Raw genomic sequence first — 26,953 nt, 5'->3', positions numbered from 1 at the left:
GGGAGTCCACGCCCACTCACAGCCCAGGATGCAGGGCAAACATGTTTTGGTCAGGTCAGACAACACCACGGTGGTGGCCTACTTGAAAAGACAGGGGGGGACCAGATCCCCTCCCCTGCATCGCAAGGCGGCGGAGATCCTGCTATGGGCAGATCTTTACATGTCCTCTTTGAGAGCGCGACACGTGGGGTCTGGAGTTTTTGCAGGGGTTGCTGGATAGCGGCTGCTGTGCATCCACCCTCGCGGTGTTTGCATCGGCCATCACGACGGGCCATGAAGGCTTCAGGCGCTCCCGCTGGTGAAGTGGTTTATTGCGAGGTGCATGTAGGCTGAGGCCCCCCTCAGACATGTGGTTCCCCCGTAGGACCTCCCATAGGTGAAAGTAAGCCGGAACGCACCGGAACGCCGTGCCGGTAAGAAATATACTGGCCTCTTCTACTGGAACGCCCCGGAACGCCTCTGAAAAGCAACTGTCACTCATGCATACAAAGCAAGCCCTTTCTTTTTTTCAAGCAAATTATACCGAAATAAGTGTAAAATTGATGAATACATAAAACTCATCTCCAGACTACATCTTCTGTGACGTGTTGAACAAGGTTAATGCGCCTGACGAGCACTGGAGCACTTGCTTACCGTGACAGGTTGCAGCTTGTAACGGCAGTCACTCGCTGTAGCGTAACGTTAATCCAATGTCCACTGTTGTGTGTTTTTTGCAGACAACAGGGTCGTCATTTTTGCAAAATAAACAAAACATAAATCCACAAGTAATAAATTGTGAGGGTTCACGCGTCGTAAAATATTCTCCATCTCTCTGTCATGCAGCAGCATCACTCCTTCCGCAAACAAGCACACGTGGAAGTGAGGTAAACTCAATGCGTTCTTTTCATTGGATGGCTGGTTGCTTAGGTGATGTAAGGACACTCCCCCCGTCCCCGTCTCAAGAGACAACCAGGACAGGTCAAAAATGCAAAGAAAAATTTAAAAAAACATTTAACTAAAAACTACATATATATATATATATATATATATATATATATATATATATATATATATATATATATAGTGGCGGGGGCCGCCATACTGTTTGGTGCCACAAGGCATCATGGGAGGGGATTGTTCGGGCCATTTCAAGATGTTTTTTGTGTTAAAATGTGTTAAAATGGACTTCGTTTTTTTATAGGTGTGTTAAGTTATTGCTTTTCTATGTGTTGATGCCTTTTTTCCGGTCTTTTTATGTTAAGTTTCATTTCCGTTATGTTGGACCAACAGTGAGAAGGGTCGGTGGAGAGTGAGCTGGCCTCTGTGCCAGCATTGTTTGGTGTGAGCGACATGCTCCCAGTCTACATTAACTGCAACAACAATAAAAGCTTTGGTTGAGCTAAGGGGCAGCAGTCCTCGTTGATCGTTGGCTCTGTTGTGAAGAGATCACCGCCACCGTCACAACATGTATTACATTTAAACATTCAAAGTAACATTCAAACAATTAAAAAAACATTATGCTTTCAAGGATGTCAAAAAACATTTTTTTGCACAGTTCCTGCAAGAATCTTACCTTACTTTCACCCCTGGGACCTCCACAACTTGTCGGAGGGCGTCGGGGGGGGGGGGGGGGGGGGGGGGGGGCTTTCGAGCCTTTGGAGCAGGCGGATTTCCGTTTTCTGTCCTTCAAGGCTGCCCTCCTTTTGGCTCTGGCCTCTGCCAAAAGGGTTGGGGATCTCTGCACCCTTTTTGTCCTCTCCTCCTGCTTGTCTTTCAGCCAGGATGGTGGACTGTTTCATCTCTGGCCTAACCTGGCCTTTCACCCCAAGGTTACCACTTTGGATTTTTGTTCGAGGGTGATCCGGATCAGGGCGCTCTTTGCACCTCGCCTGGTTCGTCTGTGGTTGCTGTGTCCGGTCAGGGTTCTCCGTTGTTATGTTGAGCGTACAGCTAGCTTCCGCACTACGGACCAGCTGTTTGTGGGATTTGGAGCCAGGGGGCGTGGAGCCCCGTGGTTCGGGCCCATTCCATGTGTGGTGTCTCCACCTCAGCGGCTCTGTGCAGAGGTGTCACTGTGGGTGAGATCTGCCAGGCTGCTTCTCGGGCTTCGGCGTCCACTTTTGTGCGCTCCGATCTTGTGGATATGTGCGCAGATTCTGTGGCCATGTCGATCTTAAGCAAGGACAGGGGTCCTGTCCCTTAAGTGAATGGGATCGTTGGCCTGGCTGACTGCTGTTTTCCCTGCTGATGTGGGAGTCTTGACTGGTGTTTGCGTGCTCTGTTGATGTTGTGTCACGGTTTTACTTGGACACGTGTGCGGTCAGAGCCTCGGTGCGAAGATGCTTGACGTCAGTGTCTTGGGGGCTTGGTGTGGCGGTACTTGCGGTACGGCCTGCCTGCTTCCTCTTCCGCGCCAATCTTGTCAGCCTGTCCAGCTGGGGGTACATTTATCCCTACGGCCTCCGCCTTGGTAGGATACCAATAGTGAAGCCCGTAGGTGGGCTAAGCACCACACGAAGTAGAAACTTCTTTATGAATACCGATATGGAGGAAAGAGCTGATGAAAATTTACTGATCTGTTCTGCAAAACAAATGTTGGGAACTACGTTGTGAAGAGTAATTTCACGTCTCCCCCTGGGCCTGCAGTTCTCCCCTGAGTCCTCTGTGTATCTCCCTTTCCTCATGTGCCGTCTTCCCTTCTCTTTCACCTTCTCTCACCCTTCTCTCACCCCCTTGTGTCAGTTTTCCTATCATTCTTATGTGGCTCGTCCCCCCGACCCCCTACCCTCCTACCCTCCAGTGTGTATGTAAACATACCGATTTATTTTTCCCAGACTACTTGTCGTCAGGGTTGCCAGATTTGACTCACTGTTCTCAGCCCAATCACAACATAAAGCTGGTCCAGCCCAATAAAAACCAGTCCAAATGTTGGGCTGGGTGACCCTGTCCTCCAGTACATCACAGATGTCCGGTGTCTAGCTGGCTACTGCAAATTCGCCACAATTTATACAACCCCGACTCCAAAAAGTTTGGGAATTCATAATAGTTTACTAAAATCTCCACAAAGTTTAAGTAATTGATGGACAACACAGATCAGAACAAATGTGAGAAGGGCAAATAAAACAATCAACTTTCAACTGTCTACAAAAATAAATCAATAAATAAATCCAATGATGACTTTAATCTCAATGACTAAGATCAGTGTTTCTCAACCCTGGTGCTCAGGCCCCATGGTGTCCAACATGTTTTCGAAGTTTACTTCTTACAACACACCTGATTTAAATGATCTGTTTGTCATCAACTTCTGCAGAATGAGTTGGAAGAGAGAAACATCAGAAACATGTTGAACATGGGAGCCTGAGGACCTAAGTCTGAAACACTGACTTTAAGACCTGTACGAACTCTGCGATTTTCAGCTGTCCCAGATGAAACATCGTGATTGTCAGAGAATCGTGGTGATGTCTGTGGTCTTGGCTTCTTGGCTCTAAATCTGTGGTCCCATGTTGCAGGGGTGCTGGTGATATCAAAGCACGTTGTACCCCACTCCACAATTGAATTCGCTGAAAAATGGTGATTCACCTGCAAAAAAAAAAAAAAAAAAAAATCAGCAATTTGGCACCTCTCCCAGTTAACAGCGCCCCGTCTAGGTTGTCGATGGCACAGCAGAGCTTCAGACAATACTATCAGATTACGGTGGTACTCCCTGAGTTAGAGTACAATAAAAAAAATTTAAAAAAAACAAAATGAATACAAAAAATAAGAAAATATATAAATGAGAGTCAGTGAAGAAGGTGATTGTGCAGTAAATACAGATGAATGTTGTTTTTTCCAACAGTTCAGTCACTGTGTGGCAGTGAGGGGATGTAGATGGAGTTGGGGGTCAGAGTTCAGCAGTTTGACAGCTTTAGTAAAGAACATGCTCTCGTCTTGTGGCGTGTGTGTGTGTGTGTGTGTGTGTGTGTGTGTGTGTATGTGTGTGTGTGTGTGTGGGTGTGTGGGTGTGTGGGCGGGCTTGTTTTTTGAGAGTGAATAACATTTTACTGGGAAATTACACATTCGCAGTAGCTGATATCTTAAATTATCTGAGTGTTTTCACTGAAAACGTGTAATCACTTTCTAGCCTGATATAAATCTTGTATTTCCATCTCTGTCAATTGTCAGTTCTACGAAAAAAAAAAAAAGAAATGTTTCTTTTCAGATGCATTAATTGATGATTGGTGATGACTGATATGTGTTCTGTCTTGATTGCATTCAGGTGTTTTTCTTTAATTGCTTTGTGGGGATTTCAGCTGGTCTTTGAGCTCAATCTGGCAACCCAGCTGGGGGAGTGGAGTTGCTGATTTGGAGAGTTGAATTCAGCTGGGGCAGCTTCCAGAGAAGTGTCCACAGAGGAGAGCTGAAGGCAAGAGGCAGGTGGGCAAAGTAAGTGATTCATACATGTTTCTGTGCAGTCGTGAGTCCATGAAAAACGAGTATGTTCGTTAAACACACATTTATGTGATTTCTGTGTGAGCTCTTCTCATGATGCAGAGCCTAAATGGAAAGTAAATGTTTTTGTGAGTAAAATGTGGACTTTTGGCTGCAGAGATTTGAGGTGAAAACATGTTTTGGAACTGATTGTTAAACTGCTGTAGCAGATTTAATGTGGTTGAGGCCAGGAAAAACCCACACTTGTATCAGGATCTGCATGCTTGCACGCGCACAAACACATAGGCAAGATTCATTTTCTCATGCCAGAAGCTGTCAGATCTGCTTTACTTTGAATACAGATTCATGAAAACATAAATCATCTTCACAAACTCAAAGTGCATGAACTGAGAAAAAATAACCTATGTTCTTTGAACACCAAATTCATGACAAAATAAATTTCAGATCAACAAAAACACACTTTTCTATATCAGTTGATTATCAAACAGTGCAGTCCTAACGTCAAGTTGATTAAATTCATAACAACAAACATGAGAATGTCACAACACATCTGCAGGATATGTTTAATGACATTGGTGATAAGAATCCTCTGCTCGATCTGCCCAGGCACAACCAAAGGTGCTCCTGTACACTTGCATTTTCATGTTATGAGTACACTTTGGACAGCCTGTTTGGACAGGCTGACCTGTACGTCCCAGCACTCGAGCTGTGAACCGGCTCTTGTCGTTCACTTGAAGAGCTGTTCAAAAGAACGACTTATTCATTGACTGTCACACCACGAGTTTCCTGATAATATTCTGTTTAAAAGGATGTATATTGTGAAATGTACAGGTCCAAAGACAGAACTCTGTGGAACTCCATGTTTAATTTCTGTCTAATCTGATGAGTCATTAACATGAACGAACACGATAAAATGAAGGGTTTATTATTATGTTGTGATGTCAATAGTTGGTAACAGCATTTTATGTTTAGTATCTTTCAGCTTTACTCTAAACTATAGCATGTAGATGTTTGTATAAAAAATAACTAAACAGACTGTATTTTAAACTGTTATATTCTGACTGTTCAGAGAGAAGTATGGTGCCCACCCACCACCGTATAAGTCTGTCTGAATTTTGTTCTCTGGATCATCAAGGCTGGGCAACTTTTATGTACAATATGTAGGACTCTGGAGGTCACAGAGGTCAAGTTATGATCCAACAAGTTGTGTTGAAAGAAATAAAACTCGACAGCAGTGTGCAAGGTTTTGGCCACATTTTGCTGTCTTTTGCTGATGTGTCTTTGTTCAGTTCAGGATGGACGAGAAGCATCGTTGTGTCCAGCTGTCGGTGAATCCGTCTCGGGGACTCATGGACGAGCAGTTTGTCATCCTGGTCCAGCATGCCCCTCCTGGTTGTGAGCTGACTGTTTACGCCTTGCACCAGTGTGAGGACGGTCATGGTTGGGATGCGTTTGCTCACTACATTTCTGATGCCACCGGCAGAGTGAACGGTATGAAATTCTCCACATGGACCTAAATAAGGGGGAGTTCAAAAGAAAATATTGTCTAGTCTGTGTTCCTTTCCACTTCAGTGTCTGAGGACTGCAGTCTGGGAGGAACATATTCTGGAATTGAACCGATGGGTCTACTGTGGAGCCTCAGACCAGTTCCAGGCAGCCAACCTGGACTCAGGTAGACCATCTGGGCTGAATGTGTGCAGATGATGTTCTCCAGGATTGAACCATGTATCAGTAACCGGCTGGTCTTTCCTCAGGTTGCGGAAGAAAAATGTCCAGGAGCCCATGTTGATGACAGTGTCGGTGTACGAGGGTCACAGGAGAGAGGGCTTTGCAGATCTTGTCCCTCTTGCCAGTGTCTTGGTGGAGCGCTGGGACATGGCGCCTGGTGTCCGCAGGATCCCGGTCCCAAAGAATGGACTCACCGCAACCCTCTTCCTGCCCCCAGGTTGGACCAGAGGAAGGACAAGAACTTAGGAAAAGCCTTTTAACATCACCTTTGTTCATTATCATGTCCACAAAATGATGATCTGACCCATGTTGACCTGTGTGAAGGACCTGGACCATTTCCTGCTATCATGGACCTCTGGGGGGGTGGGGGCCAGCTGGTGGAGTATCGTGCGGCGCTGCTGGCCTCACACGGCATTGCTGCTTTGACCATCGACTACCTGACCCCAATGTTTACCAAAGAAACAGGAGAGATGGTGAACCTCCAGTACTTCGAGGTAAATCTTGTTTCCACACAATGCAGCTTCTGATGATTTTGATCACTCTGTGAAACTTCAAATATCCAAAACTCAGACGTCTCTGGTCGTCTTGTTGGCTTTCCTGTTGTAAAAGGTCAGAAGATGATAAATTGCTGTCTGGTTATATTACCTCCAAAAACATTTGACCTGGTGTAAGGGTTCAATCAATCAATCAATCAATCAATTTATTTTTGTATAGCCCAGTATCACAACAACAGTTACCTCAGAGGGCTTCAAGATGTTACATTTATTGGTAAAAATGAAAACAGTGAATAAGCATAATATTAATATGTCAATTTCACAGTAACGAGACAAAACGAAGCAACCACCGCCTTAGACCCTCACATCCAGCAAGAAAAAAACTCCAAAAACCCAGTGGGAAAAGAAGAAATCTTGGGGAGAACCACAGTATGGAGGGATCCCTCTCCCAGGGACGGACAGCTTTGGCAACAGCTAGCATGAGACAATAAAAAGTAAAGCCTCGGACTATGTTGAGTACAGTCCGTTGGACGGTCCAGCACAAGAACCACGGATCCCAGCAGTGGGAGCAGGATTAGTGACGGGATCAACAAGATCAACAGAGGAGCGTTCTACACGACTGCTCTGCGCCCGGGGCTCATAGCTGGATTGTCAATTTAGGGTACGAAGCCGATCAGCCATATTGCGAGCTAAAAGGGCTGCACCATCCAAAGTTGGGTGGATGCCGTCCCTGCAAATGAGCCCAGGCTTTCCCCAGAAGGTGCACCAGTTGTTTAGAAAAATAACTCCGTTTTCTTTACTTCATCCAGACAACCAGCGATTGAATGATGAAAGTCGGCTATACATTTCATCATTGACCAAATTGGGCAGGGGACCAGAGAATATTACAGCATCAGACATCGACTTAGCCAATTCACACACCGAGGCTACTTGTAATTTGAGCACCTCTGATTGTCTCCGCCGGGCATCATTACCGCTTGCGTGAATCACGACTCGACGGAATCTCCTACCTTCCTGTTTTAAAAGCCTAAGGTTCCCCTCGATGTCACCCACTCTGGCCCCCAGGTAACACCTAACCTTCACCGCTGGCAGCTTCACGTCTCTAACTATAGAGCTGCCAATCACCAGCGTGTCCAGTTCAGCCGGTGTGTCGTCGCTGAGGGGAGAGAACCTATTGCAGACGTGAAGCGGTTCTTGGAGTGCTACGTGGCGGTGCTTAGCACTAGCCTTCCTCCGGACTGTCACAAACCGGTCCTGGTCTTGCCCCGGCTGCTCGGGACATGCTGCGGGGCTAGGCTTGCTAACATTCCTCTCACTGCGGGAGCGGACTGCGAGCCCTGCCGCTACCTCGCTGTAGCTAGCGCTGCCCTGCCCCTCACATCTGCGCAGCCGCTCCTCTAACTCGGTTACCCTGGCCTCCAGCGCTGTCAATACACTGCGCTTAACGCAAATACCCCTATCGTCAAGGGAGGCAGGGTTCTGACTCAACATACGGCACACTGAGCAGGAAAGAAAAGAAGACAGAGGGGAAGACGCCATAGCGGTCCCGGCGGACCAAGCTAGTTAGCACGCTAAGCTAGTTAGCACGCCGGTGGCGCTAACGGCGGAGAAGAGATGTAATTCACGAGAGATCACTGGTCAATCGGGGGCGAAAGTAACCCCGGGGGCGTAAATAACCCCGATTTTTTGATGGCTTCGTGAATTAACAGTAATAGCAAGAGAGAGACAGCAAGTACTTCAGTCGCTCGCAAGCTTCGGCAAGCTTCACCAACACGGAAAACACTCACCAGAGTGACGTCAGCCAGAGGTGCGCAGCCTCCCACTCAGATGGAGGTTCATACACATGGAGTTCAGCACAAACTTGTTGTGTACACTGAGACAGAAATGACTTTTCGGGAAGTAGCTGACCCTATGTCCCTCTGAGACGCTGCACCACGTGACTCCAACTCCTGTTTAAAGGAGTCATATTATGGAATATTCACTTTAAAAAGGTGTCTTTACAGTCATATTACCTCCCAGAGCCTCTGTATGATCCCCCAGAAGTAAAAAATTCACTCACTTCCCTCAATTGCGCACTCCACTTTTAAGGAAATACACACTCAAACACGCGATTCTGAAATCTTCTGATGATTTCGTCCAGCACCCAACCTTACCATCTAAAATAACTTTTATAGCTAACACAAAATAAACACAGGACACTGAAAAGTTCCAACTTACCGCTTGAAAACAGTGCCGTGCAAAATGCCGTTGGCAGACAAAGACTGGAGTATTTGTCGTCTTCTGACCTGGAAAAAGAAATAATTTCCACTACTGCCTGGCCGATTTCGTCTTCAGGAAAGCCAAATAAAACTGCCTTTCCAGAACATCCAAATAAATATTTTCTGGGAGCCATGTTCTCTGGATCTAACACCAACACACGCACAGCACGCACAGAGAAGCCAGGGCCGAGTCTGAGCATGACCATATAAGGAAGCCCGGATCACATCTACGTCACAACGGTCCCGGCTTGAAAAAAACTTGGTAAAACAGAGCCTTCACAGCCAGTCAGAACATTTTTCAGGGCTTGCGGGAAAAGACATGAACCGCATTACTTGACACTTTGGCGTCGTTTCACATTGGTATCAGACTATTTAATATTGTTTACAGGTTTAAAGGAGCTGTATCGTGCTTTTTTAGCTAGTCCAAAAACTAGAAATGGCATTAACATGGTAACAGTTTATTTTTGGCGCTAAGGAAAAGTAATTTTGTGTGAAATAAAAGATTTTCTGGGGCTAATTCTGAAACCCGGAAGAGAAAACGCTCTGTTTCACTGAAAATCCCGCCTCTCCCCCTGTGGACTTTGACTGACAGCGTACTTCAACCAATCAGCGCTTCAAAACAAATACGCTAGCTAGCTTTAGCTCTTTAACTCTAGCTTCTCCACACGCAAAAACGTCTTTTCCTGTGAGAAACTCACCAAGCGCAGACCCTTCAGACACTTCAGACTCTTGCTCTTGCTTGACTGTTGCTTTCAGACGATGGTCAAAGTTTATCCTCGAAATCGGAGTTACAAAAAGCAGCAACGCTGATTGCCGAGGGCCTGCGGGAGGGGGGCTCAGGGGAGCCATCTTCACAGTGTGACGTGAACGTGGGAAAACAGAGCGTTTTCACGGGTGCGGGAGGGGCTGCCTCTCTGAGCAGCACAAACACTGGGAAAGCTTAAACACGCAGGCACGAAGGAAAAAAAACGCTTTGGGGGTGTTTTAGGTGAGTACATAACTATATAACAAGGTTAAAACATACAAAAAGTGAATTTTGCATGATACAGTCCCTTTAAAAAAGAGGTCCACTGATCAACATCCCCTTAATAAGGCCATATAACGGCCGCGCCGTTTGAATCTGACTTCTGCCCGGCAAACTTTCTGTCGGGCCAATCATCACCCACGGGAGGCGGGAGTTAGCATTGCGTCATATTATACCTCCCCCAAAACAATCATGATGGCGGCCGCGACACAGCGAGGTTTTACCACGGCTCTGTCTGAAGTTTTGAATGAACTGAATTTCTCTCTGAAACCAGAGCAAGAATCTGCTCTGAAGCCTTTTCTTTCAGCCCCCAAATTCCACTGGACGCGAAAGCGCCACGCCGCGTCCCAGAAGCGCCGGTGTAATGACGGATCACACGCAGGTGCGCGCCATGGCGCTGGTGATTCCTTTCAGGTCGCCGCTTCTAAATGGCGCTGCACTGCGCTCCCGGTGTGCGTTGACTTCAGGAATAAGACGCTGGCGGGGCGTTTTAGCGTCCGGTGGTTTTTGGGGATAAAACGGACATAAAACTCCATGCCACAATCTCATGTTTTGGACTACAAAACGACTACAACGGAGCGCTGTGTACGTCGCATTGTCATTATGTCACAGCCTTGTTTCTTGGATTGGTTCTCTCCGCTCAATAGTCCCGCCTCTCGTTGCCAGTTTGAAATGCTGCCCCAATGGCGCGGTACCAGACTGTCTCTGTATGTGTGTAACAAATATATATAAAGTCAGTCTGGCATGCCAGGCTACAAGGATAGTAGACAGAGAATAATTTCTCATAGTCTTTCACTAAATTCTAGTCAGTAGAATTTTTTTTCCTTCATCATCTCCCGCAGAGAGGAGTTTCCATTCACAGCGTAGTTCTGTTGGATTTGGACCTCTGTTGCTGTGAAAGTTAGGATACATAGTTATGTCGTGTACCCTAATTTTGATGAATTAAACTGTCAGAATTGTAGCTTACTGCAGCACAGTAAAAAGTTGTGATTAAATGGTGAACGTTTATAACTCAAGATGAACTGCTCAATATGTTGTGATATTGATTTGAGGTCATATCGCTCAGCTCTACTTCATTTACCCGTTGACAGAGATAATGGGGGTCCTGAAAGAGGAACTGGAAATGCTAAGAAGAAAGTTGAAGCTCCTGGGATTGGTTTTCCGCTTGAAAGATTTGGCCTTCAGAGTTTCTCAGACAAGAGAAATGAAATAAGATTATCTCTGAAACTCTCTTGACTTTCTGCAAAATGTCAACCAATAAGTTGTTGACATGTTTCAAAACAAAACAAGCGATATAACCAATTATTTCTATTATATTTACACAATTGAATAGTTTTTAAAAGGACTCAATGCCAAACATGGTTTCTAAAGGCAAAAATGTGACACTGTTGACAATAAAAGTACCCTGACTCGATGAGTGTATAATCACTTGGGAAGTTGAACGATGCGATCAAATAAGGAATTGTTTGCGGTCTGTGAAGACACAAACGGAGAATGTAAGCAATATTTTCTCCTATTTGTTGCATTGAACTTCTCTGAATCTCTGTAAACCTATAAAAAACATGTCAGACTGCAGCTTAATGAACATTCCTAATGTGTTCCTGTGTGAATTCTAATCCTCTTAATTTATAATTTCACTGTTAATGAAAACAGTGGTTTTTATTTCCGTGTTAAGATTTTTTTTGAAAGTATTGTTTACAGTATTTGAAATGGTAAAAACAGCTAAAACTGAAGTCTGAAATCACAAGAAATGGAGGAACAACCAATATTGACAAATATAAAAAGGAAAAGACAATCTGGTGTCAGCAGTTCACTCTTTACAGGTTGGCTTGAGTAGTTCATTCTAATAAATAATGGCAACTACGAAATCAGATCCTGCAAAGCAATATTGTACTGATCAGTTAACGAATGTTATTTATGAAATTCACCTGACACTCAGCAGGACATCTTGGGGTCAAAGGTCTCTCTCACATCATTAGCTTGCTTGTTGGAATAACTAAGATGTGGCCAGACAAACACTTGATTAACCTTTTCTTTTGATAACAGACTGCATACAAATTCCTGCAGGAGCATCCTCAGATCCTTGGGAGCAGAATCGCCATGCTGGGATTTTCTTTGGGCACAACTATCACCCTCAGAATGGCTGCTTACTCCGAAGTTATGAAGGTATCTTCAGAGGAAATCTATTGTCCTCTTAGCCTTCATCACAGGGACAACAAAAAGTTTCCCCAAACAACAGTTATAGCACACTATCTCAACCCAAGTTGAAAGTCCTCAACTTCTTCCATTTCCAATCTTCTTATAAACCCTCAGAGACTTCTCAGTAACGTCTGAAATGTCTTTTAAATCAGAGCATTGATGCGATTGGGGACGTTGTCTGGAGACTTCTTGTCAAATTACAATGGCCTGTAAAGGATTCATAGTTGAACTTTGTCACATTTTTTCACATGATAATGATACATGGAGAATGATATATAGTCTAGGCAGGCAGTACAATGTCACGCTTGGCCTTTAAATTGACCTTGGAGGTCATTATCAGGGCCTCAAGTTGGGTGGAGGGGGGCAAGTGAACTTAGAACAAGATCCAGCTATCCAAGCAAACATGGATGGCATGACCACTCTGACCACGACTGCAGCCTACACCACGCAGAGAAAATAGAATCTCTGTGCATCACTTGCTGCTGCACTGCATTGTTCTGCAAGTAAACTACATCCTGTGTGAATACAGCCGTTAATTTCAATGCGGGCTATTCCCTGCGGCTATTACTGCGTGACCCAACGAAGCTGCAATGGTGCCACAACGCATCCTGTGTGAAATGGGCTTCAGGGTTCTGAAGTGACTCCTGATGGCTTTAGCTTTGCTAGATGAACTGAAATGCACACCATTCAAGGCAGTGCAGCAGGCTAGAGTGCAGGAGGAAAATGGTGATGGAGCAGGTGTGCCGTCAGGAGAAAGAAGTGCAAAGACCGTCTGTCCTGTCAGGCAGGGACAATGGACAAGGTGGGACGGCCCAGGGAGAAGAAGAATCAGCTGGAGGGATCTCTGGGAGATGGACGCGTGTATCATCAGTTTTATCATTACAACTGATGTGCTTCGATCTCCAAAAAACCTCTAGCACTGATATAGCAAAGACCCAACCTGTGATCCCTGACCAACTCCAGCGACCCTCAAACACATCCTGACTAGTTTTAAGACCAGTGGCACACAAGACTATTTGTACCTGGAGGCAGAACCAGGTCCCTGAGCCTGCTTGTTGTATCAGTGTTTACCTGCCAGCTGGCAGCTACCCAAGAGAAGGTGCTTGTAACTTGACTCAAAATTGCAAATTCTGTCAGAAGAGTCACAATTAGATCTTTTCCAAATGTTGTTCATTCATAGTGGGAAAACTAGCAGTGCACATCACCCTGAACACATCATGATGAAGGCAGTCGCATGTTGTGAGGATGCATTTCTTCAGGAGAAACAGAGAGGCAGCTCAGATGGACGGAGACAGATCCAGGACAATGCTTGAGTCTGAAGAGGTGGCCTGAGACTGTCGGAGGTTCACCTTCAGCAAGAAAACCAGCTGAAACATCCAGCAGAGCTACAATGGAAGGTTTAGATGGAAGCATGTTCAGGTATTAGATTGGACCATTTCAAGTTGCGGCTATCGTCAGCTGTTTCCTGTCTGTCAGTCTGCACGCGCGGTGCTCATACTGATCAAGTCATTTTCCAAACTAAACTAACTAAAAATCATTTTTTCTCGCAAAGGAGTTCATGCGCTTGACTGTGCAGCAAGTCTGACTGTTGCTCGGGATTTTAATGAACATTTGGAGAGCGGATTGCGCTACTTTGGACGTTTGCTGGCAGCCTGCAAGCTGCTGGGCACCTGTCAGCGTGCTACAGCTGACTGCGCTAAACAGCTGAGCGGCGCATCTAATTTTTCAATCCCGAGCAAATGCCACCGAAGAAAAGTCCATCCTCAGAGGAAGTTAGCGACCTTAAGCAGTCGCTGGATGCCCTCATTATGGATGTTTCTGCTGTGAAAAAGAATCAGGAGGACATCTTAAAGTTGGTCGGCGAGGTAAAAGCGCTGCGCTTACAATGCGAGGAAAAGGACAAGCGCATTTCACAACTGGAGTCCAGGGTGGCGGACCTCGAGCAATATACGAGGATGAACGACGTGATCGTTACAGGGATTCACATCAAACCCCGGTCCTATGCCCGCGCCGTGACCCCCGACGACACCGCAGGGGAGAGCGCGGACGAAGCGCACTCTACTGAGCGCCAGGTAGCTGCTTTTTTGGAGTCCAGAGGCATTTCTGTGGACTGCGACGGCATCGAGGCCTGCCACTTGTTGCCCAAACGGAGCAGAGATCACAAGCCAACCATAATAATGAGATTTGTAAACAGAAAAGACAAGATCGCCTTGTTGAAACAGGGCAGGAAATTAAAGGGAACCAACGTGTTTATGAATGAACACCTGACAAAAGTCAACGCAGAAATTGCTTGGAAAGCCAGAGCCTTGAGAAAACAAGGAAAGATTCAAAGTACATGGACAACCAACTGCAAAGTATTCATCAAATTAAAGGGAACACCAGAAGAGGCAAAAGTCTTGGTCATCAGGAAACTGGAGGAGTTGGATCAATACATATGATCAGTGTGTATGTAAGGTAACCTGCATCACAGACAATATCCATGGCACAATTACCTGAAACAGACAGCTCCTCACAGACAAATATGATGTCGGAACAAACACTGGAACTGAACACTGCCTTATCGAGGAAACGTAATGACTTTGATTATAATATAGACCCTGATCATAACTTTCTCTCTTCTGAAGTCAACTGCAGATACTACACTGAAAATCAGTTCAATCAGAGCATAGACATCAAAGGGAAACTGTCTCTGATACATTTCAATAGCAGAAGCCTATATGCTAACTTTGGCCATATCAAGGAATATCTTAGCCACTTCACTAATCCATTCAACATCATAGCGGTGACTGAAACGTGGATGAATACTGACAGAGGATCTGATTTTAGCTTGGATGGTTACGAACTACAATATATCAACAGACCAAATAAAACAGGAGGCGGTGCAGCCATCTTCATTGAAAGCTCTCTACAATATAAAGTTGTTGAGAGAATGACTACTGTCATTGAAAATGTTTTGGAGTGCATCTCAATCGAACTCTGTAATAGAAAAAAGAAGAACGTCATAATTAGCTGTGTGTACAGGGCACCTGGTACAAGCCTTGAAGTCTTTAATAACTGGATTGAATCCACTTTCTTGCATACTTTTGATAAAACCGTGTATATCTGTGGAGATTTTAACATTAATTTGTTAAATGTAAATGAACACAAACCCACAAATGATTTTCTGAACACCATGTATTGCCTAAATTTGTACCCCAAAATCATAAGACCTACTAGAATAACTACTGAAAGTGCCTCTTTGATTGACAATATATTTACAAACGACATAAGTATTAATTCTGTAAGTGGGCTTCTAGTTACTGACATCAGTGATCACCTAACGATATTTACAATTTATAATGATGACTATAAACGACAAGTGAACGACAGCAACACAGTCTGGAAAAGAATAAAGACAATAGAGACTCTTAATGCCCTAAAAACAGATCTGCTTGTGCAAAATTGGAATGAGATTTACTGCTGTAATGATGTTGATCGAGCCTATGCCACATTTTTGAACTTGTTTAAAACATTATTTGAAAAACATTGTCCTTTAAAACAATTAAAAACAAATACAAAGTTTAAGAATTATCCGTGGATCACTGGAGGAATAAGAAATGCATGTAAAAAGAAAAATAAACTTTATAAAGATTTCATTAAAACAAGAACACTTGAAGCTGAATGTAAATATAAGAAATATAAAAATAAATTGACAACCATAATGCGGAATGCTGCGAAGGAGTATTACCACACACTACTAGAAAACAATAGAAACAATGTACAAGGCATGTGGCGTGTTCTAAACTCCATTATAAAAAATGAAAACTCTATGAAACGCACTTATCCCTCTTATTTTACTGATAAAAACAAAACACTTGATGATATGAATCAAATTGCTAACAAGTTTAACGAATACTTTGTCGGCATTGGACCAAAATTAGCAGGTGAAATCTCTCGTTCCGCGAGTCCAGATTACTCTTTAATCGAAAGGAAGAGCAACTCTATGTTTCTTGCAGATGTAGATGAGAGGGAAGTAATCAATATTGTTTCAAAGTGTAAGTCAAAAGTGTCGACCGATTGTGATGAAATTGATATGAAAACTGTGAAATGGGTTATTGAGGGGATTGCAAAGCCTTTAACATATATATTCAATTTGTCATTTTCATCTGGTAAATTTCCTCTTGAAATGAAAACAGCAAAGGTCACTCCCCTTTATAAAAACTCAGACATGCACCTCTTCACAAACTATCGTCCTATAGCTCTTTTATCACAATTTTCAAAAATATTAGAAAAGCTATTCGATGCCAGACTGGAGTCCTTTATTCAAAAATATAATATATTAACCGACGGCCAATATGGTTTTAGGAAAAATCGGTCAACATCCATGGCAATAATTGATACAACTGAAGAAATAACAAACGCTATTGACAATAAAAAATACACGGCTGGAATATTCATTGACTTAAAAAAAGCTTTTGATACCATTGACCACAATATTTTAACAATCAAACTGGAAAGATATGGTATTAGAGGAGTTACTTTGAATTGGGTCAAAAGTTACCTCAGCAACAGACAGCAGTTTGTGAAGATGGGCAACTTCAAATCTTCATGCTTGAACATTTCTCACGGAGTCCCCCAGGGGTCAGTATTGGGCCCGAAATTGTTTAACCTTTATATTAATGATCTGTGCAAAGCTTCAAGGCTTTTAAAAATGGTATTTTTTGCTGATGACACAAATATGTTTTGCTCAGGTGAAAACCTGGAGGACTTGTTACATTTAATGAATATGGAAATGAAAAAAATTAAATTCTGGTTTGACTCTAATAAATTGACACTTAATCTGAGTAAAACCAAACTTATGATTTTTGGTAAGCGTAACAAACAAACTAATGTCCAAGTACAAATAGACGGAATTTTAATTGAAAGAATACACAAAACAAAATTTCTGGGTGTAATTATTGATCAGCAGATAAGTTGGAAAGAGCATATTAAATATATTGAAAATAAACTTGCAAAAAATATCTCAATTATGTATAAGGTAAAGTATCTTCTCGACCACAAATCGTTACATATATTGTATTGTTCCTTGGTGTTACCATATCTGAGCTATTGCGCTGAGATATGGGGAAGCAACTATAAAAGCTCAACATTGCAAATCTCGCTTTTGCAAAAGAAGCCATAAGAATAATTCATAAAGCTGGTTATTTTGACCATACAAATATACTGTTTCTTAAATCCAAAACACTAAAGTTTCAGGACATTGTAGAATTTCAAATAGCTCAACTCATGTACAGAGCACAGCAAAACTCCTTGCCAGAAAACATTCAAAAGCACTTTCATCATCCATATAATGTTTATCATCTCAGAGACATTGGTTGCAAATTTCTTATTCCCAAACACAGATCGACAATGAAAAGCTTTTGTGTCTCCGTTTCAGGTGTAAAACTTTGGAACAACTTAAGTCCAGATCTGAAAAAATGTTCAAGCATGAGGATATTTAAGAAAAAAATAAAAGAATCGATACTAAAGAATTACGACCTTAAGGAAATCAACTAATTTGAAGATGTTTTCTTTGTCTTTGGAATTTATGATATGTTACTGATCTGACACAGGAAACTGATAATGATAAGTTTCAATTGGGAGAGGGGGTGGGATTAAATAAGCTCTGCTTCTTCCCACTCCTTTTCAGACATGTAGGATGGCATCTATGTTCTTTATGTTTGGTATATTTTGTTTGAATTGATGTCTGTTTTGATTGATGTCTGCTTTACGAAGTCGCTATTTAGATGACTTTTCAATTTTGAATTATGGTTTGCATGTTTGAAACAAATAAATTCATTCATTCATTCATTCATTCATTCATTCATTCATTCAAGTTTACACCTTCATCCAACAGAAAGGGTTTGACATGACTTCAAATGTGCTGTTCAGACACTCTCCATCCAATCTGAGTTTGAGCAATTTTACAAAGAAGAATGAGATTTCAGCCTCTCGTTCATCAAAGCTGACAGACGACCCTGAAAGACCTGCAGCTGTCACTGCAGCTGTAGCGATGGCTTCACAAAGTATTGAAAAGAATACTTTTGCACACCACACTTCAATGACTTTTGGTGGTTCAAACTCAAAGTATTGAAAACAGGCTAACTTACAAGGAAAACTGCCCATTGGATGTGGGATTATGAGTGAATATCACCTCCAGCCAATGTCGCAGTGCAAAGCCTTCTGGGATTGATCGTTCTTGGTTCATGAAAACCAACACACCAATCTGATCACTTCATTCAGCGTTCATGTAAATGACAAATTCTGAGCTCTCTATTGGAACCAATTCAAACTGACACAAAAGTGGGCATGTAACACAGCTCGTCATGATGATCTCAGTTCAAAAGGTTTGAGAAGTCTTTGGGTTAATATGTAGGGCTGGACTGTGTTTTTGTTTCTAATTGGTATTTTTTCACAAAAAACAAACAAAACAACACACTGACCAGCTTTGTTGTGCCACCTGCTTCTGTGTGAATAAGTGTGTTTCTCCCAGCTGAGATGCGTGGTGTGTATCAGCGGGAGTCATGTGCAGCCGGTTGACAAAGACTTTGAAGGCATTATCAACTTGTTTGGAGAGTAAGTAGATCCTCTGAAATGATTTTCTTAAGCTTCATCAGTGACCTTGATGTTTGGATTTAACAGGTCTGTGTTGAAATCACAAACGAACAAGACTTTTTAATTTACTCCTGAAAGATTTTCCTCCATCCATTAAATGAGTCTATGGAGTTTGGTGCTCTGTATGCAGCTCCCAGTAATGTTTTCTTTTTCTCCATCTGTTAATAGCGAATAGCGATACATTCTAAGACACTATTTATTTCTGTTGAAAATTTTTCACCACCTTGAATTGCAGATTCTTATCTACAAAGCCACTTCACTTCCACTCTTGTTTGTATCGACCATCTCATAACCTTAAGTCACAAAATCAATTCCCCGGTCACAGTTTAACAATGTTTCTGAAACTGCAGTGATGTTAAAAGGATATTTGAACTGACTTAAAGTTTTCGATGCTTTGAAGATTGATAGATTTGATTTGGAAGTTATCCCACTGTAGATCAGTTTGTCCAGTGTTCATTAGAAATAGGTTGAGATTGTCAGTCATGGCTGAGAGAAAAATGGAACAGAAGTGTATTTGGATTGATTACAGTGGATGTGTGGAGTTGTACAGGCACAGAATGAGTCTTTTACCCGTTGATCTGGAGATCTGCTTCCCTGGGGGAATAATCAGTTTGTCTTATCTGAGACAGGCAACGTCCCCTCTTCCTCCAGCAGCTTTCATTTCTGGCAGAAGTTGTTTTCTCTTCTGTCGGACATTCTTCTTACTTTTCCCTCTGTTTCTGCCCAGGTCTGTCCCATTGATTCCTCAATCCCATCGGTGACTAGACTGTTATTCTGGATTGGCTCTCCAGATAATCCACTTTGTTAGTTACCACAAGCATGGATTCACACATTTTAAAGATTTCAGCCTGTGGATGATTGCGGTGCTGTGAACTTCTCTCTCTGTTGCAGCAGTTCATTCACATGATGGTGTGACACTTGCTTTGTTGGGCTTTGAGGAAGCTTTCCTTTAGGCGCCATGATGCAGTTTCTGACGTTGCTCCTTACTGGACAAGTTTCCTGGTTCTCGTGTTGCAGTGCAATCGGGTGACGACTTGGTGTCGGTGATATCGGCTGCGATCCACCGCTTGCTGATGTGCTGGGTAGTGTGTTGTTGGCTTCTGCTAGCTCAGGGGTCTCAAACTCCAGTCCTCGAGGGCCGCAAACATGCATGTTTTCCATGTCTCCCTGCTTCAACACAGCTGATTGTAATGAGGCTCGTTTTCAGGCTTCCTGCTGTACGTGGTGATGAGATTCAATTGTGTTGAAGCAGGGAGACATGGAAAACATGCAGGTTTGTGGCCCTCGAGGACTGCAGTTTGAGACCCCTGTGCTAGCTGGTGATAGCTGTTCGCTGCTTCTTCTAGCTGGCGTGTTTTAGCTCGGGACTAGTAGCAGCAGTCAAGCCAGCACCTTGTCGGCTGGGTGGTAATCCTGGGGTAACATAAAACCAGAGCCAGTATGGTGGATCCACGGCCACCAGAAGGACACCCTGAGCCTGTTCAGACGGAAACTAATCATGATTGTCATGACAACTATGTAAGAATAGGAATGTTTGAGCTGTGTCTGGGGTCCAAAAATGCATTTAGATTCCCAGTGTCATGGCATAAAATTCAAAGAGCTCTTCAGGCTGTTCATACCTGACAGAACTGCTTAAGCTGAGTCTCATTATCAGGACCAGGTTAGATTCAGGTCTCAGGTCTGCCTGGTCCTTCCGAAGCAGGGGTGTCCAAACTCGGTCCTCGAGGGCTGAAGTCCTGCATGCTTTAGCTTTCTCCCAGTTACAGCACACGTGATTGCAATGAAGACTCATCAGTGGAGTTTCTTACAAGCTTGAGGATGACGGCATTAGATTGAGTTGTGCTGCAGCCGGAACACAGCCCGAGAGGTCCAGAAATGGACGCCCCTGCTCAAAAAGGTGATTGAAGTTTTTCAGAAGCCAAATGGATTTATTTCAGTACTTTGTAGCCACCGTAGTATGGTCATAAAGGTGTTTAATTTACGGTGGAGTTTTTATGTGGTGCCTTTAAAGCTCGTGTCCGGAGTTTTGAAAGAGGTTTTTTTTCATCCAACGTCTCGAGGTTCCGCCCTCCCTCTGCTTTCATGAGCGACCAAGCCACGCCCCTTTAGTTGTGCACACTATTATCTGTCGGGTGAAAATGAGAGCCTCCGAATCCTACAGCATCCTACATATTTAGCTGTTTACTGTGGATGTTCAGCAGACAGTGGATATATCCGAGGTAAGCAGGGCGGCTGCTGCGGAGCTAACTCACCTCTGCCTGGGCGAGTGCGCGTGCTCTCTGGCTGCGTGCACACTTTGATTGACAACACGAGAATGCGGAAGCTCGAAATCTATTGGCTGACGCTGACCGGCACTTTTTCGGATCACATGGGGGTCTATGAGACGAAGGTGGGGCTCATAAATAAATTTTTATCAAACCAGAATAACACATTTAAGCTCTATTAAAAAATGATACATACATTGGAAACAAACGGAAACTCCGGACACGAGCTTTAATCTGTCGCTCTGTGTTCTTCATCAACAACTCAACTTTCAATTTTAAAAAATGTTGACATTCACAAACTTTTTCTTATCCCTGTTCACTGACTTTCTCAAAGTCACATGACAAAGTCTTAGATCTATCCTTTGATAAACACAAGTTTCTTTTATAGATGTATAATTCTCCCTGTTCCTTTTTTTTTTTTTTTTTTGAACCAGAAATGCAGGTAAGATCCGTATCAATAAGGAGAACCAGGAAATCTACCGAGATCTGGTGCTGCCCATCACCTCAGACTCTTCAAAGAAAGTGGATGTGAGTATGACCAGCAAGTTGAGCCAAGCACAAGCATGTCCTTCAAAATCACAGAAACTGCTGCAAGGACAAATTCTGAGCCATCATTAAAACGGGCAGGAACAGTAAAAGTTTTGGTCATTTCCATAGTCATAAAGTTGCAGTGTTTTTGGTGATTCTGAATGTAGAAACGCCTGACAGAATAGGGTTAGGGTGCTCTATCTTATTTTTATATCATTTATTTAATGAGGTTAAAAGCTTCATTGAGATTTCAAATCTCTTTTACAAGAGGGGCCTGGCATGTCAGCAGCAGGCTGACAAAAAGAATAGTTATATTCTGCTATGCAGCCGTAGAAACTGATCCCTCGTCCAAACTAAGGCAAGAAAACCCCAATTAAACCCAATTCAAAGGAAATGCAAAAACGGGACGGCTGGACACACCTGGACAAACAAAAGACAGCGATCAACAAAACACAAAGCCAGCTGACTGGCTAGCATGCCGTGGCCAGCACCATGCTTGCCAAACAAACCGGAGACCGGGCCGTGCCGGGCATGACGGGTGGAGCGAGGAGAGAGAGCGCACCACCTCCAACGCCGCTATTTATAGCACGGCGGCGCGGCGCAATCAAAATGAAACCCGAAAAAAGGAAAAAGATAATTACTTCCAAAAAAAATAACGGAAGACACAAGATCCATAAAAACAGAGTAAATATTCATAAAATACTTGAACGTAAAAAAAAAAGAAAACTATAAATAAAAAAACGATGCACCTGCAGCACGTCATGGGGGGGCATATTTGAAAGCTGTCTTACCCAGTTCTGTTCTGACTCTGAGAACAGAGAAAATCCTGGGACGGCAGTCCAACGTGATTTCTTGACCTGGTCAGATATGAAGGAAGAAGCCCGAGAACAGGTTTATGGCGTTGCCAGTGTGAATCTTATCAACAGACAGGGAGGGGCGGTTTGCAGCAGTGTACAGCAGTGATGGACTCCGTATCCACAACCAGTGGTAAAATGTAGAGCACAGTGATACACCTAGTGCAATCTCTTCAGATATTTTTTAGGAGCATTCATAAACAGCAAATCCAGTACAGGTAAGAAAGTTGTGGAGATTAAGTAATCTCTGAACTGATGTGAAAAATGTATTTTGACAATAATACAGATACTTTATCATGTGATGCAATGAAGAGAGATACTCAAAATCCGTGTAAGAGAATGTGTGTGGCACTTGTGCTCCATGTGGCTCTGCCCCCCCCCCCCAAAACTTTACGGTGCAGTGCTTTGCAAACATACATCCACCACTGCTCTTCATGACAGTAGAAGAAGTTGTTGTTCTTCCTCTCCTCATGTAAGAAGACCACTGAGGGGAGTGACATGGTAGCAACATCATCTTGATGGACATTGACCATCAGCGTGGCTTTTGTCTGTGCAGGTGGGACGACTGCAGTGTCCTCTGCTGCTCATCGTTGGTGAGGACGATATGAGCTGGGCCGCCCAAGAGGCTGCAAACGATGTAAGTTTGGCAATAAGACAACCTTCTTTGTGGACACCAGCATGGAGGAAAGAGCTGATGTAGAATTCACCAATCTGTTCTGCAAAACAAAGAGGAACCACCTTGTGAAGAGCTACCATGGTAATCAGTATAGTTCTGATAGTTTTTGTTCTGGGCGAGCTGAAAACCAGACAGTTCAGCTGCTGATCACATTATGGATCCATTTATTGTGATAAGAAAGAGAAACCACATCCTCAACCAACAACTGCTTCATAACCAAAGTAGCATGAGCAGTGTTCTCCAAATGTAGAATGACAAAGTTTAGTGCTTAAATACATAAAAGGTTTGTATAGATATTGAGAGTGGTGTGGGAGCTGTGTCTGATATGGCAAGGATGTAAATCTTGGGACACAGTAGTGTAGCTTTGAATCAGGAGGCATTTGGCCCTTTCATATTCATTATCCTCATCAAAGGTGTCCAACTGCAGGGTGATGAGCCACAACTTGTGTCCAGTGACGGAAGCTTGGTGGTGGAGCAAGCCACAAAACCTCTGGATGCCACTTCAACTGGATAGATTTTCGCTTTACACCTTCTTTATTGAGCATCAGCTGCCAGTTCTATGTAGCACAGTTGCTTGTGCTCATGGGCCTCTTCATTTGAATCCCCCCAGTATATAAATGAATTTTTTTTTGCGAATTTTCGAGTTTTGCTCCATTTTCTTAATGAAATGCCCTGTTGGGATTAGGATAGTCCTGTTGTTTTTGATGAAATTCATCCAGATCCTACTGAAATGTTTCTAACAACACAAATGGAAGGTCTGACCCGGATTAAAACTAGGATTGAATTACATGATCTAAACCGATTTCTGAATCCTTCTTTCCCTTTTGAACAACCCATTTTCAAGATTTGATCCAAAATCCACTCGGATTACGTTTTGATTGTTTTGGTTGTTTGAGACCCTGAAGAGCTACCAACACAGATGAACAGTATGGGTTCTGCATGTTTGGACTTTTCAGTATCTCTTCATGATCTCCTGTGATCTCTAGGACTTTATTTTGGTCATTAGTGGCATTAGTGGTCATTAGTGCAGTGGCCGGGCCCAAACTCTGGAACTCTATGCCTCTGGAGTTAAGGCCTCAGCATGCTTCCCGGTCGCAGCGACGTCGTTCCTATGCCGGCAACCCTACGCCGCTACTGAACATATCTTGCTTCTGCGTCAAGGGAACACCCTCCTCTGCAATTTCACCGCCAAGCTGCTAGCAGTCACAACAACAATGCGGCTTCCGTAGCTCCGGCTTTACCTAGACATAGATCTATAGACATAGATTTCTTGACGTACGTATCTAGACACACGTGCACTTACCGAACATATATCTGCATATATGACATATCTGGCGACACCGGGCTGTCGTGGAGGAGTGGCGTGAGTGGACCATGATGAAATATTGGTGAAACTAATGAGCTTTTGGAGGATTAAAGCCGTTTCAGGAGCGGCTATACACATAGCCCTGTCTGCTAACAGTGCTAACACTGCTAACAGTATTGGGATGTGCGCTGCTCAATTTTGGATCTAAATTTCTCCCGAAGCACTGTTCAGATCAGAAAAGCATTTGGGGTGAGTTCTACTTCATTCTATAAACAACACTAAAGCGGACCAATCACAGCCCTCGACGTTTACATCACCACGCGTCGCCTCGACGCGAAGTCAGGATTTTCGGAAGGTGCACGTCAAGCCCCGGCGTAGGCGCTGCGTAGGGTGCTACGTACACGGCGTCACTGCGACGGGGAAGCATACTGAGGCTTTTACGCTCCATAATGGACCTGCCCCTGTTCAAGGCCAGGCTAAGGACTTATTTGTTTAGGTCAGCTTTTGACTGTTGAGATTTTACTTGATGTAATGAACTGACATTTTATATATATTTGTTTTTTACTCATGTTTTTTACTCATGTTCAGCACTTTGATCAACCTGGGTTGTTGTAAAGTGCTATATAAATAAAATTTGATTGATTGATTAGGATTTTTGATTTTTGTTGGTGTTTGCATTTGAGTACATCCTCCGGTCCTGACAGTTATAAAAATGAGCTTCTGTTCACGTACGCCGGTGGCATCTTGACTTTTCCTCTGAACCAAGGCTAACAGAACATGCCATAGTCCTGACTTTTGTTTTATGATGTTTATTAAATGCCACTTTAGAAACAGTGGAAATCAATGCTGTTTTTAAAGGGAAATGATTTTCCAGTGTTTCTTGTTAAACTGAATTCCTGTTTTCCAGATGAAGGATATGATGGAGCGAGCAGGGAACAGCCATCTGCTGACCATCCTGTCCTACCCTGACGCAGGTCACCTGATTGAACCCCCATACACGCCACACATTCGAGCCACCAAATTCAGATCAGCCACCACACGTCGCAGCACAGGTAGGTTCTTGACAGTTTCTGACTAATAAACTCTACAGGCAGATAATCTGGATTAAAATCCACCACTGAAGCACTGATTCCTGTTTCCTCTGTGTGAAGTGATGGTTCTGTGTGGCGGACAGACGGCGGCACATTCCAGAGCTCAAGAGGACTCCTGGAAGAAGATGCTGCTCTTTCTCAGGGTGAATCTGTTCGGTGGAACTCGACCTGGTGGAATGTCTGTTTCCTACCTTTAACTGAAATAAAACTTGATCATTTGCAGGAAATCCATGGTCTTATTTTGAATTAGATGAATTATTGTGATGAACACTGTCAAAGTCGGAACTATCGTGATTTAAGCTGTTTGTGTTCAGCAGATGATTCTCTAAAACAGTGGCTGGCAACTGGTGGACCGCGGACCAAAACTAGTCCAAGAACAATAATGTCTGGCCCCCCAGATGACTGTGAAAATCTGAAGCACCTGTTTCACAAAGGCAGTAACATCATCCATTTTCTTGTCAGTATTCAGCTCCTCCAAAACTGCCTCCATTACCCCATTTGAAAACTTCTGCGTCGGTGAATAACCTGTTGTGTCATACGAGCACCTGCTGCTTTCAGGTGCGCACTTTGTACAAGCAGCATGCTGTTAGCTTAGCAACTGACGTCTCAGTCAGCTGTTAGCTTGCTCGCTCAGCTGTTAGTCACTGGCGGTTGCTACCTTTCTGGTAGCACCAGGTGGTCTTGCCCCCACTTACCCTTGATGACCAGTTGGCCCTGCTAACCCTAAACAATTTCTTTGACCAGTTTTGTCTTGAAATGCATCTTTTACAAATGGGTGTGTCCATCTGGGATCCTCAGCCTCCGTTATTCAACCAGGAAAAAAGGAGAATAAAATTATTAAAAACGACAACAAAAAAAGCCCCTAATAAAATACACCCCAATCACTGAGGTGCAGATTCAGACGGCTTTCTTGTCGCAGAACGTTGGTGTTTGGCCAAATACCGCATTTGGACAGGACTAACGTCACAGACAGCCTCCGTAATTCTTACAAATTATCATTGGCCCTGAGGTCATTCTTATTTTGTGTGAAAGATCTTGACCAAGGAAAGACACTCTCCTCGGGCTCTCTTCTTCCTTCTCCAACCACGCCAGTAGGAAGAGGAAGGCGATTAAATAAAATGTTGTTCTTACGTGAGTGATTTTGTGTCTCTTTAATGTGGCTGACACTGTTGGAACCACCCTGTGACGTTGTGGTTACACACTGTGCCTGTCAAACTATGACCAGACCGTTGTGCTTCACTTGGCAATAGACGTGGTTCGCTGCCCCCTTCTGGACCGGTGTGTGGATGTCTGCATACAGGAGCGGCTTGGATCTGGGTTCAAGGATGGCCGCTGGTTGTCTGGGCCCTGAGGGTCTCTATGGCCTGCACCTGAAATTGCGGACCCACTGGTCTATTGCATTAACCTCTCATTACTGCATGGGGAAGTACCCAAAATGACCAAAATTGCAAAAATCATACCGATATGTAAATCGGGTGATAAAAACAAAGT

At 43.6% G+C, this 26,953-nt stretch overlaps 1 protein-coding gene across 1 annotated transcript; it reads left to right on the top strand.

Annotated features, from left to right (window-relative positions):
* The first annotated feature begins 5,702 nt into the window (after positions 1 to 5,702).
* LOC115391547 (acyl-coenzyme A thioesterase 5-like) lies at positions 5,703 to 25,659 on the top strand. Its single transcript, XM_030095823.1, has 10 exons — positions 5,703 to 5,898; positions 5,980 to 6,079; positions 6,162 to 6,352; positions 6,460 to 6,629; positions 11,958 to 12,077; positions 18,622 to 18,704; positions 21,442 to 21,535; positions 22,946 to 23,026; positions 25,279 to 25,423; positions 25,523 to 25,659. The coding sequence occupies exons 1-10, from the start codon at positions 5,703 to 5,705 to the stop codon at positions 25,657 to 25,659; spliced, it is 1,317 nt and encodes a 438-aa protein (XP_029951683.1).
* The last annotated feature ends 1,294 nt before the right edge of the window (positions 25,660 to 26,953 follow it).

Source organism: Salarias fasciatus, chromosome 7 (assembly GCF_902148845.1).
Source record: "Salarias fasciatus chromosome 7, fSalaFa1.1, whole genome shotgun sequence".
Taxonomy (NCBI): Eukaryota; Metazoa; Chordata; class Actinopteri; order Blenniiformes; family Blenniidae; genus Salarias; species Salarias fasciatus.
Note: the sequence above shows the minus strand (reverse complement) of the source record. Positions and strands in the feature narration are given on the sequence as shown.